The 13,976-nt window shown below is 36.0% G+C and overlaps 1 protein-coding gene across 1 annotated transcript; it reads left to right on the forward strand.

Annotated features, from left to right (window-relative positions):
* The first annotated feature begins 1,417 nt into the window (after positions 1–1,417).
* Positions 1,418–12,000, forward strand: LOC120342102 (uncharacterized). Its single transcript, XM_039410787.2, has 10 exons — positions 1,418–2,209; positions 2,703–2,837; positions 4,782–4,951; positions 5,030–5,162; positions 5,520–5,585; positions 5,972–6,108; positions 6,508–6,734; positions 8,344–8,554; positions 9,136–9,369; positions 9,757–12,000. The coding sequence occupies exons 1-10, from the start codon at positions 1,646–1,648 to the stop codon at positions 11,024–11,026; spliced, it is 3,147 nt and encodes a 1,048-aa protein (XP_039266721.2). The 5' UTR covers positions 1,418–1,645; the 3' UTR covers positions 11,027–12,000.
* The last annotated feature ends 1,976 nt before the right edge of the window (positions 12,001–13,976 follow it).

Below are 13,976 nucleotides of genomic sequence, written 5' to 3' on the forward strand. Positions count from 1 at the left end.
AACTAATTTTTTGTTATTCGTGTCCATATACTTGAGAATCGCTCCCTTGCTAATGTTATAAATACAATTCCAATTAATCACAAATCGAATTTCTTGTTTATCGTATCCGTATTCGAATAAGTAATCTCATTCAGATTCAAAACATCAACATCTCAAACTGACAGGAATGTCTGTAGAATGTCTTATAACATAACCAATGACTGTAATCATAATTCATAGAGTAAAAAATGCCGATTTCGTCCTCTCAAGAACCAATAGGCCGTTTCATCGTTCAGGCGGGAATACCACTAATATCTGTTGACACGGATGAAAGAAATTGATGATGAAATTGTTATACACGTTTACTTGAAGTAAGTATATGGAAATCCCAAATGCAATCCAAAAGTCTCTTAGGAAATAGTCTCAGTTTTACAATCGCCTCTTCCTGGCAGAAACAGATGCAGTAGCGATAAAATTTTCTTCTAGTGAAGGGTAAAACGGAGGATACTGGAGTTACACCATGAATATACGGTCCACCGCGAAAACTATTTACCTACTATAGAATGAATAATGAGCGTGAAACAAGCCGAATGTGGATGGGAAACAAGTCAACGACTAAGGATGTGTATATATATTGCTCAATAGCAATATTTGACGAATTTTCGTATTATTTCGCACACTTGCTTCTAAGAATACTCTCCATATGTATTTACTGAATTTCATGGAGCTCATTCCCGACATGGCATAACCTACTCATATATTTATTATTGGTATGGTTGGATCCCTGAAGAGTCTTTGGAAACGTAAAAGGAAGTTTGCAATTGAGAATGTTATGACCAGAAGATGAGCGTTATAGACAACACACAAAAGCAGTATTGCCAGAAGTGATGTTGTTTTCAGTGGCGCGTCTTCGTCCACACCAAGTCAGTTTAAATAAATTGGTACCATTTATGAAAATATATTAGATTTTAATATTACAATTCCAACGCGTCTGCTTTGAACCTGCTACACGTAACGACGCGGACTTTGAACTAAAGAGAAATTATTTGTTTTTTCTTCGAAGATACTTATCTCGATTAGATACACGCGACAACATGGTACCACATGTTTCTAAACATCATTATTGAAAATAAAACGAAAAGTTCGTCGATAATTGATTTCAATTGTTGATTAATTGAGCGTTGTTTTGACTTGTCGCCGATTAATTGAATTGAAAGTCTGTCATCTTGAAAAATATCAGAAAATTGAGTTGAATTTGTTGACAAATTTGGTTATATGTTAGGTACATATGCTTGGCCCATAGTTGATTCATTGACTTCTTCTGTTATCAAATGTTAGTCTTGGAATGCTTGCAAATTAAGTTAAATCTCTGATTTATTTTTCTGGACTACGCGCAACTTCTCGCGACCACAACAATACTTTGTTTTCAAAAACGAGTGTTGTCTTCCAGCTAAGCTTCAAATTCTGTGAAATTAGAGCAGATATTTGCATTCATATTCATATTTTGAGCTGGTTATTGTTTTCAATAAACGTGTGAACGGTACATCGCAGCGGTGACAAAGGCTTTTATTGGTGTTAATACATAATGAAACAATAGCACAATCGGACTGAATCGTTGTCCTGTGGTTAAAGGCGATTAGCGAAAGGAAAGCGAAAGAAACGCAACATGCTGCTAATTGTAGGTGTCGCATTCGCTCCCGCAGCTTTCATCCAGCACGAAACACAAAACGACAGTTGTCCAGCTCGTCAAGATCGAAGTACATTTCAATTTTACGGCGATACGTTCACTACGAAGTTCAATAGCGTCAGTTCGTATACGGGGCATTTTGAAGAGAGCGACGGCTGTTCGGCGAACACTTATCGACCAAGTTACGATCTTCATTGCAGAGAAAAAAGAAAATCACCACATGAACACATCAATTCGATAATCGACGTGCATGTAAACTATAACTGCCCTTCTAATCGTTCAAGACATACAAGAAAGAGGCGCCGCGAAGACCAAATTTCAAGTTTCCTTTCTTTGTTATGCGGTAACGAGCGGTTGAAAACAGACATCGAAAGTAGATCTCTGATCATTAGCGAAAACAATAACAGCGACAGGTCGACTAATTTCTGCAGTAAATATTCTGAAGATTTGACAATTCCATTTAGTACAGACTCAAAAATCAATTTGGATCCGGTAAAAGTGGAAATATATCAGAACGGAAGGGAATCGTTATGTCAAGGAAATGTGAGTAGCTTTCAATTATATATCGTAACCAGTACCAGTTTCGGACTGTTCTGAAATATATGTATTTTGTGTATAATTTGAAAAACGTTGTCCAAAATAATTGGACGAGAAACGTGTATACAAACCCTTAATCATTTTCATCTTACGCAAAGGAATCTTTTGTACAAAGCTCCCGCCTAAAAACACCCCCCGCCAATGCTCAAAGTGAAAAAGATATTAATTATCCAGTTAGGGTTAGAAATTCAGATTGCGCTGGATATTCTAATTTTTAAATCAACGTGGTGGAGATATTTCTCTCAAATCTCACATTTTTTTTGCATTAATGGCGGGGCTTTGTACAAAAGATCCGAATCTTTTTCTTCGAAACGTTCAGTACTTTGAGTTAACCAACGATCTCTAAATAATGAGTACTTTGATAAAAATATATGCAGCAAATAAATTTGATGTGCATCTATGTTTTCATTCGAAACTAATAATTTTATTAATGTTTTAGCGTCACATGGGAGATTTCAGGGGTTCCATTCTAGCAGAAACAGCGGTTCAGAGTACACCATCAATATGTCTTCCGAGAAACTTGGATTATGCATACAATTCGACGCTTCATCAAATGGCGGGACAAACGAAAAATGTAAGCCAACATTTTTTTTCAGACTGAAAATGTACAGCGGAGACACATTGATTTCCCAAATTATATATATTATTTTATAGCAAGAAGTTGCTAGGAATGTTTTGGTAACGTTACCACTATGTTTCAGGGCGTTAGCAAAACTAAAGTTGACATCAATGGTTAAATAACATTACTTTCTTGATATCGAATAATACGATTTTGGTATACTTAGTCTTGAGTACGGCTGTGTAGGCCTCCAATCGGCGATGATAACTTGAGTTATCCTTACACTATCGCATTGAATTGCTAGCGGGTAACGAATAAGGAGTGAATTTTGACATGTATATATATAAAAAAAAAATCATAGACCCGTTTTCCGACAACGAATCAATTAATATTATTTAAAGAATTTAAGGGAGTCTTTGGGACAAAATTGACGGCTTAAAAACGTTTGTTTTTCGCTCTCATATAATTAAATCTTAAATATTGCCAATTTGTGGAAACTCGAATATAAAAAGTTATAATAGAAATATTTTATTTCCCAAACAGATTATTAAAAACTTATTCTCCTTGTTATGGTTTAATACAATGACAATATAAAAACAAAATAATATTTTCATCTTTTAATCTCGGATTTTCCCGACCTGGTAATAATCCTCAACATCGAAATTATCTGTTTAATTTGCTCTCGAAAAGTATGTCAGAAAGTGTGGCCCCGATTACTAACTGAAAAGCTGTTGATCTGTTTCTGCTTGAGCAGTGTTGCTTTGCTTACATTAGAGCACTCCTTGGATATTGTTAGTAGGTATATTAAAGCATTAAAATAAAGTTAGAATCAGGAATCATATCTGGCGTCAAACGCAATTTGCATTAAGGAGCGTGACTATATTTTTTGTGAAAAATATAAATTTGTCTCAAAGTTTGGAATTTTGCTTCGCGTTCTCCGTCACTATTATGGTCTTCCCATTGTGATCTAGGAAAAATTCATATAGATAGTTGAAATGAGTGACTGTCCGTCATTGGACTGAGCAGGTTTGATATATCAAGGTCGAGTGTTGCTACGCTAATCAGGCATCTTATATTTAAATGCAGTCGACAACCATTTCATGAGAGGTGTTGTCAATAGAATAAGTTGCCCATAGTATATAGCTTTGTATATATTAGTGACTGATTGACATATTCAGCACAAAGAGATCATAAGGACGATAGTTAAGCAAGTGTTTCATTTTCAGATACATTGCACTCATATATCATCTGACTTATTTTTGTAAATAAAGTTTTAAAAGATTGCTTGCTTGTATAAATTTTTTAAATTGTTTTTATTAGAAAAAAATCGGATGGTGGTATTATGATACCAATTGCGTACTAGTATTATTTCTGAAAGTATCATACAGCAATTTCATTTAATAATTTATGATAAATATTCAGCCGTTACAGAAATGCATTAATTGAATAATAGGGGTCAAATCAGTTCACTTTTTGCCTTCGATTTGATTCAGTTAACGAGGAAACGGTTATGTGCGCACCAGTGCGTAAGTCCGCGCTGTAATTGAAAAAGGAAAGCGATTTCTAAACTCGATTTTATGGCATTCATTTATGTGACAAAATAATTAACCGCGTCATTGCTTAATGATTAAAACATTAACATGTGGCCGGTGGTTAAACTGTGGACTCTTTTTATTTAAATGTTGAAAACGTTACCGTTCCTTGAACAGTAACATATTTGTATGTCCAGGTGTTATAAATGAAAAGAACATTTTTTTATATTTTAACGACAACATTATGATAAATAGGCCCGCTTCGTGTCCAATGATAGAGGAACTAAAATTCTACGAACTTTAGCTAAATACTTTGTTTTGTAGTGAATCAGCCACCTGCCAACTTAGTTGGACTTTTCATTCTTAGTTGGATATATAACTAACCTTTTGCCTTGCTCAATTCTAACATGTAGGCCTACTGTTTCAGCGCCTTCATCATCAAGTGGGATTTGGAAGCCCTTCGGTATATTTTCCAAAATACGTCAACACTGTTCCAGAAGTAGATATCAACAGGTGCCTCAGCAAGAAGAGAATGGTGGAGGAAGTAGAGGAGAATCAGGAGATGAGGATGAAGAAAAAGAAAATGTCGGAAAAGAAGTGAGTTTACATTATTTCCTATGATAACCATATTCAATTTATAAACAAATGTTAATTATCAACAATGTTTTGTTTCAGGTATCACCGACACGCCAAGCCACCGTATTCTTACGTGGGTTTGATCGCGCTCGCTATTCAAAGTTCTCCGACGAAGATGCTCAAGCTGTCGGAGATTCTTTCCAAGATTAGTACTATGTTCCCCTTCTTCAAGGTGCGTTGATTGTAATATTGAATTTGTAAATTGCTTCAATCCACAATATTTTTACTATATTTTCACTTAGAGTCTTAAAAAATGACATTTGGTGAATTTTACACCAATGCTTTCCAAGAACATAACAATAGATTGTTGTATGGTTATTATTTGTCACCGTTTTCAAACAATGAACTCCATAAGAATAGAAGAATGGTCTATACAAAGAGATTATAGTGTGATCGAAATAGCATTAATACGATATAACTTACACTTCAAATGAGGTAATTGTTGAAATGTATGTAAAATTTATATTATTCATTTGTGGCGTTCGATTTTGCACAAGTTTTTATTAACATTTTTTCTTTACCTTTTCAGGGGGAATATCAGGGGTGGAGAGACTCGGTTCGGCATAATCTTTCTCAAAATTCATGCTTTAAAAAGGTAGGTTGATGGCAGGTAGCATTTTAAGAGTATACGCGTAGAAGAGCATCCACTTGGACGAAAAGAGATAGTCATTGAACTTAATTACTTCAAAACCTGAATGAATTAGGCTGAAATAATTGATTGAAAGAGATGTAAATTACCTAATTTCAAGAATATATTAGATTTGCATACCAATTAAATATAGATTAGTACAACCGTCGACATAGGTTTGTTGTGAATACTCACAACCGCCTCGGATTTTCATGCTGTTCATTGCGAATTACTATAACAGTTCAATGTTGCAGCTTTTTGACGACTTTCCGTGGCGTAAACTTGAACCTTGACTATTTTTCTCTCTGTTGTTTTTCATTATTTGAATTACCTTTTTAATCAAATACTCATAGGTTCTTCCCGATCCCTCTCGACCCCATTCCAAGGGAAACTATTGGACAGTAGACATCGCTAAAATACCACCAGATAAACTGAAACGTCAAAACACCGCTGTATCAAGGAACGTGGCACCTGGATTTTCTTACGCGAGGTAAATATTAGCTATTTGATCAACTTAATCCTGTCTTGAGGATTATCCAGATTCGTTAAGTTGGTACTGTGAGAAACTTATAACGCCTTTATAACGAACAATATCATGTTGAGAAAAGTATTGAAGGCCCGATGACTTTAATTTATACGATATTAAGATATTTTTGTAGCTTATCATGGATATATATATTATACATGTACTTCAGCAGTGAAAATATTTCTAACAAAAAAATACATAATTTCTGCTTCTGTACATTGATGATATCAATGTACGCAATATTGTTGATTAGCAATGTATATTCCTTCGGAAACTTGTCTTGTATGCATTAGTTTAATATGCACAGAAACTTAAAATCTTGATGCGAGACTTGGACAAAACCAAATTATCATTTACATCTAGAGATCTGAATGATATTTTCGACCTCGAAACCGGGCAATTGAGAGCTTCCGCAAAGCATGTTACGTCGTTGCAAGATGGATTTTTCGACATAGGATCATTCCCAAATGAATCATATTGTGGATCCACAACTGGCTCTTCTAACTTGGAACGACAAAGCGCTGGCTATACGACGTCGTCAAGCAATTCTGGAAGCTTAGCACCGACTCCTGGCAGCAATGTATCAGCTGGTAAGTTGAGAAAATTGGGTCGGTATTATCGAAAAACCAGTTCCTAATTACCGTATTAAAATCAGATTTAAAGTAATCATCATATTTAAAAGCGTAAGCGCAAATTGAATCATTCCATATCCAAAACTTGAGGCAAATAACAAGGGCACTTGTGTTTGATAAGGTCATCGACAATGTCCTAAAGAATGCCATAAACAGCATCAAGAGAATACATTAATACACAATAATCTCACTTGCTGCTCAAGGCAATAATTTTTACGTCATGGGCGCGTAGAAGAAGACTTTGGATGCAAAATCAATATAGAATGGTAATATATATAGTAGGTCGGGGTAAATCGGACACCCGGGGTATGATGGTCAGTCAAAATAAAATCCTCCTAGTAGCGACACCTCGCGATTTTTCGTCGCTCAAAACGCATCGCATGAAAGAGCGACATCATGCGAACAACGACAGAACCAAGATTTTACATTTCAGGCTCGATAACTTACAAGGCGGTGCTTTTTGGGGAACGGGTGTTTCTGTTGGGACAGAAAAACGTCAAATTATAGAGTCCCATGGTGGCGAAGAATAATTTTAGCCGGAAAAGTCTGCGAACTCGGTTCTATTTTGTTTATTTGTTGAAAGTAGTTGCATTAGATCGAATAAATTCTCTGCAGACTGCCGGTACTCATTTTTGGGTTGGTAGGGTCACTTAAGAGGTAGGGTGGATTTTGGATGGGGGAGGTGGGAGGATTTTTTTCAATATAGTCTGTTGGGAATGTCAATAACCCGTCGTCATCGAAACTTGTAAATAATTATCTTTTGGTACTAAGTACCCTTTTACAACAAAGATCAAAAGCACACTCATCGCCATATTTATACTGGGTCTCCTAGAAGTTAGGACCGGCGTAAAATTTCATCTTACCCCGTCCAATTTTTTTTTCCATATTTAAATAAAATACGCCCAAGGTTATGCCAAGAAATTAAAAATAAATACTTCTAGAGGTAGTCCGTGTAAAGAAGATATAAAAATTGCAGTTGAAAAAGTGCAAACTAAATTTTAAATTTCTACTTTTCCTAAAACTGTTCAAACCATTTTAAAAATTGCCCTGTTATGTCCTTTATGGGGTAAGACGGACATACTTTTTAATATGCAAGAAAAGTGATCTGTTTGAAAAAAATTCAAGAGACATAATCCTGGGGCATCTAGGCGTTGACCGAAGTCTTATGACCGAAATCTTAGACACCATCAAGTTTATTTTGGTGTGTGTCCGTCTTGCCCACAAAGTGTCTAACTTACCCCGATATTTTTTTAGCTGAAAATCGGGCGTAAATTCCGATTCGTTGCTATGACAACAATGTGCAAATGTGGCAAGAAAGCTGGAGGGTGGGTGCATAAATCAAACGTAGAACGAATGCAGCTGCGACATTATTTGAAGAGTTATTCAAAATAATTTATTAGTGGGTCCGACTTCCCCCGACCTACTATATCCATACATCAATTAGAGAATTGTATTTCCGCTGACAATTTACGTTTCAGCTGTTGCAAACTGTGTATGCTTGAAAGGTTGATTTTTGTGCCATATATTACCGCTGTTCACATGCCTTACTGTAAATTGTTCCATTCAGACTTTTCCCAGTTTTCACCGCCAAATATCTTTCCCGAAGAGAAAATCACACTTCAGAATGAACCACTTGCATCAATTCAACAACCAGACGATGGCGGTAGAGGACCTGCATTACAAGCAAATAATTGCGCGATGCAGAGTCTCGCACAGTTGACATCACTGCACAGCCTGCCAACACCGACTCCTCAAATAGAGAACTGCAGTGAAATTGGGTAAATTTTTTTTATAACGATGCCTAGATCACCTTTTTTTTTCGTGGTACTTTTATGAAAACGATAGCTACTCAAATACGCCATTATTATGGAATAACAAGTTCTCCAATTGGTTATTGGGTATTTTATGCAAATTTGCGCAACAATCTATAACATAAATAAGACTATTACACTTTATTCATTCGCGAACCTGTTCTAATTAAAGACCGACAAATATGCCGCTTCAAACCATAAACGTCCAAACAAACCATTTATTGATTCCATTGTGTACATCGATGCAGACACATTTATTATGTATTTTTAATATGCACGTGATTTTTATTAAACTCAGGTTTTGTTCAAACCAATTCAAATATTAAATGGACTCCCATCTGTATCATACCTATACTTCATATTTCTCCAAGTTTGCGAGAATTTATTCGTCAGGTTTTGATTCTTAACAGTTATTTGGATTACCTACTTGATATGATTAATCCGCTGCATGCTTTCTCTAAATAAATTGTAATAAAAGACCAGATGCAAACAAAAATACGAAGTACGGAATTGTTTTATGTAATAATGAAGTTAATTGCAATATACAGAGCGGTCTCTTCGGGACTGAATTTTCCGGATCTGTCACTTGCCAATGGAATGCAACCCTTGGACACAAGAAGGTATTCTTCAGACAGCCCTGTCCCAACTGAGACGTCTTCGGATTCTGAAACTCGACATCTAGCGCAAAGTAACAGTGATAAATCAAAAACAAACAATGGCTATATGAGAAAGAGAAAGAATGCTAAATATAACAGACAAAGAAGATTGCAACATGCTTTTAGGTAGGTTAATCAATAAAAAATCCGTTTTGGGTTCTTGTTAACGTTGTGGCTGGCCATAGTTCTTTCAGGGCTTTGTATTTGATACCAGAAATTTTATTAAATATGTCTCATGGACACGCCTGGCTATTATGTACTATATTTTATTTGACCTGCTACAAACTTTCCCCATTTAAATATATATCATATAAAAAAGCGGGGCATCTAACACATTGATTATTATTTCAAACCATTTCCCCCCTATTCGACTTAAACACCGCTTGATCCCAGTAGTAAGTAAGATTTCTTTCAAATTCTAACTGCTTCAGAGTGTTTCTAAATAGCCGTATTGCTGTCACATCCCTGTTTTATAATAATTTACTTAGTATTGTCTGTAATTTGTCACAACAGGAGGGACAAAAGGATGGCAGATAATGAGAACGCTCCAACAAAATTGCTTTCAAATTCGTGTGGTGCCAGTGACAGCAGTCGATTGTCTTCCAATTCTTCTACAAATTCTCTTGAAATCACCACTGAGTCTTCTAAGAAACTTGTCCGTGACAAAGAAGAGAAAGATAGTGAAGATACGATCATGAATAAGGTCGTGGATGATCAAGTTGATCAAACAACTGTCTTACATTACGGAGGCTCGAAATCAGCAGAATATATTGATCCGGATCAAGTTGTCAAATCCAAATCTCTGCCCGTGGTAAAACCGGTCTCTCCACTGCCCTCTGCAAACTCCGAACTGACAGCTAAAGTTCCACCTCCCAATCAATCACCGTTCACAGCAATCGAAAAAACGAAAACACAAAAAGCGTGCACAGAAATCGCCTCAAGAGACGATTCTGGCGAAGGAAACAGCAAGTCGTTTGAACCGGTCGGTCCTCCAAACGTGACTTTACCAATATCTGAGAAAACGACTCAACTCGATTCTGTTGTCACGCATTTGCTTCATCAAAATATGTCGCCTCAAAACACGGATCCTGCTGTTGAACATTGTTCAAATCTTAACAACAATAATATATCAAATCAAGTCGAGACAATGGATACAATAAATTGTGTGAATCTCGCAGTTCCCAACAACAATATTTTCCCCGATCAATTCGATTTTATAAAAGAACAGGCATCAATATTAGCCGGAAAGACGGCTAATATAACAAGTACTATTCCACCTCATATTGGTATTCATAATTCAACTGGTTTTGAATTTGGTACCAGTAATAGATTACCGCGACAGCCCGTCTATTATCCGCCTTCTCCGATGCCATCAAATCCCCCGACACCATCTTCTTCTATTCCTGGTTCTCCCATCAATTATTTTCCGGGCGGTATAAATACTTTTTCTGTACATCAAAACAGTAGTTGTCACCCAGATATTCCACAATCCCAGTTCCCTTCACATCATTTACCATTTCCGCCAAAGCCTTCGTTGCACGACCCAAATTATTTTTTATCAACACGTCAATTTTCGGGGATGGAAAACCATGTTCCATTGAACACATCGATTTATGGTCGGAATAATTTCACTAAAGGCACTGGTGCAGGTGTTGGTACGCACTCGGAGTTATTTCCACAAACTTTTTTGATGCATCCAAGATTGCATCATCCCGCTGCAATGGTCCGTAATCCTTATACTTATCAACATCGTGCACCGAACTGGAGCCTTGTTCCAAAATAGCCACAGTAGTAAAAAATCATAATATTGACTAATTACTATCATTCGCCCGAAAGAATTTCGAACTCCATAGTTTGCAATGGCAACAGAAACGAATACTCCCGAATATTTTGAAATGCCATTTGTTACAGATATACTAAGACTTCAATACTCACATTTTTATGTGAAAACCTCTGCAAAATATGCCAACTTCATGATTATCATCATGTTTATGCAACGCGCATGTATTTTCCTATTTTATATTATCGCAATGTATTTTATGCCAAGTTTTATTGTTGAATTGGTAATATTTAATCATATCACCTCACTTTTTTGCAAAAAGATCAATACTCACTTTCAGGATTTTGGTTTTCCTTACTTCACATGTTTTCTGAGAGCACGGGAGAACGTGGCCGTGATTTTACCTGGTTGTTTGTGACCGGTAATTTTTTTCATTTTCTGTTTTGTTTGTTTATTTAAGATCAGTATTTATTAGTTTAATTAACAATGCACCGTGCGACGGTATGGAGATATATAGTCTCAACTATACGATTTAATAGCTTTGTCTGGCGCATAGCTTTGTCCAGTCAAGATTAGTTTGATTTGCACTTTTCATCCCATTATTTCGTCAAACCTGGATATATCGTAAATTAAACAATGCACCTGAAATTTTGCACAAGACAATCTTTTGATATGGCAAAATGTTTAGCTATGACTGCCAAATTCGGATTACTTTCTTCGACTATTTCGACTTCGATTTTGTAATCCATTATGCATATTTTATTTTGAATTTGTTTTTAGTATCAACACCATTTCTTGCTTGCAGTGGTTGTTGCATCACGAGTTTTTTTCTTACTGTTTTTGATTATCATATTTGCTCAACGGAGCAATTTTAGGCTATGTATTTTTAGCGTGGCGTGTTATATTAATCGGATTTTTTGTTTCTCCCTTTTCTTTCTTTTTTGTTTCAAGAATTAAATTGAATTTGACTTATACTACCTAGTTGTTACTTTACTTTCAGTCATTGATGTAATCCATAAAAATCAGACGTATTGGAGATTGAATTAAAAATTGTGCCAAACGCTCACTCTAAACTGCATCCACGCAAATTTAAACCCACAAATTCTGAATACTTGCAATGCAACCATTACTTTTTCCAACAGTAAGGCCATAAATGTCCATAGCAGAAATAAAAAAAATGGTGATATTTGTGCGAAATAAATGAACTGGGAGAAACAAAAAGGAGGAAAGAAAGGACAAGTTTAGCGACCAAGTTATTTTTTGGCATAATTGCTCTGGCATGGAGAAGTTGGAGTTATATTTCACAACAACCCTCCCCATCTGTCTTAATTTCAACTTATGGCAATAAATGTGCCAAACATGTGTCACCTAACCACTAAGAGCACTTAGGGTAATGCTGAGGTCACTTTATTCAAGGAAGTATAGACGGTACCAAAAATTTCAAGAGAAACCATACCCCGAAGAAGTAAAAGTGAAGGAGGAATCCCACTTCAATTCTCTAATAATGTGCACAGTGGCCCCGCGTTCTGTTTTCGCCACAGAGTTATCTGTGGATTGGATGACAGACACATGATTGGACACTGACATAAGAATCTTATCCTATAATTTTGAACTGTTTTTTGGTCATCGGTGTTGGCCGAATCCAAAATTGCTTTTGCACTGTGAAAAGTCTGGTAACTGCATAAAGATACAAATGACCGTATACATTTATATTTAAAAGGGATCTATCCACATCTAGGAAAAATAATAACATACAACACAAGCTCAAAATTTCGTTTCATGACGCCACCACCTGCCATCAGGCAACGCGTTAAATTTGGCAACCCCAAGTATATAACAACAGTTATAGTACATTTTAACTTTACACACCGCCGTTTCAGTTAAACTACATCCCTTAAAATCACCAAGATTCACGACGCGCCCATAAGCAACCATTGTGACTGAGGTAATCGTATGTCATCACTAAAAGACGTATATTTTGGAAGAGAGGCCTAATTTAGGGGTGTTTAACTGAAAATCTTTTGAAAAAACCGTAGGCCAATGAGCAAATACAATTTCTATAACGCATCCGAACACTAGGAGCGATAACCTTTTTTTAATTCGTGTTATTATTGGACACAAAGTTTTTATACATATTAATCGTTTTTATAAATAGTTGTTGCTGTTACTGAGACAAAATTTATTTTTTGTTTCAAGTCACTTGAGCCCTGAATTTCTTTCGTTCTTGTTTCGGCTTGCTTCTTTCACTCCGACTTCGATTTATGCTAAAACCCGACTGTATTTAAAAAAAGCATTGAGTCCTACACCAGGATCAAAATATTTTTTTACTTTGATTGTTATTCTCGACTACGAATCGAAAGCTGATTCAAATCCTAAAGTTAAACCAAGAATAACCACACTACGATGCAAACATACGAAGGAAATGCTCATTTTTGGACACTATACTAAGCACAAGATATTTGTTGCAAAGGGATTTCTGGTGGAAATTTGAATATCGTTTGTACCTGTAAAAATTTGCGAGTCATCTTTTATTGGAAGGGCTTATTCTGTCTTTATTATAATAAGGGATGGCATAAAACATTGATATATATATATGTATACTTCCGTAAACTTGACGGAATCCAAAATAAACTTGAGTGATTTATCTCTATTAACATTTAGCTAGTATAGAAAATCTTTGGAAACCTGATGAATTTTACGAATTTATATACATTCACGGAGACAACGTTGATTTCACCCATTTAGCCAAGTAAAGAAACCAAAGAAACACTTATTACGCAACTTTGCGTGACAGTGAAAGCCATTAAAGTCACCACTACTGTATGCATACGAAACGACATTTCGTCACAATAGCCTTCCGTTTTCGATTGTGTTTGGCGATGATCGATGACCCCACAAGACTTTAGCCGTATCTCTCATTAAATGAGCAAATCATCGGAATATGACAGAATGC

This window comes from Styela clava, chromosome 3 (assembly GCF_964204865.1).
Source record: "Styela clava chromosome 3, kaStyClav1.hap1.2, whole genome shotgun sequence".
Taxonomy (NCBI): Eukaryota; Metazoa; Chordata; class Ascidiacea; order Stolidobranchia; family Styelidae; genus Styela; species Styela clava.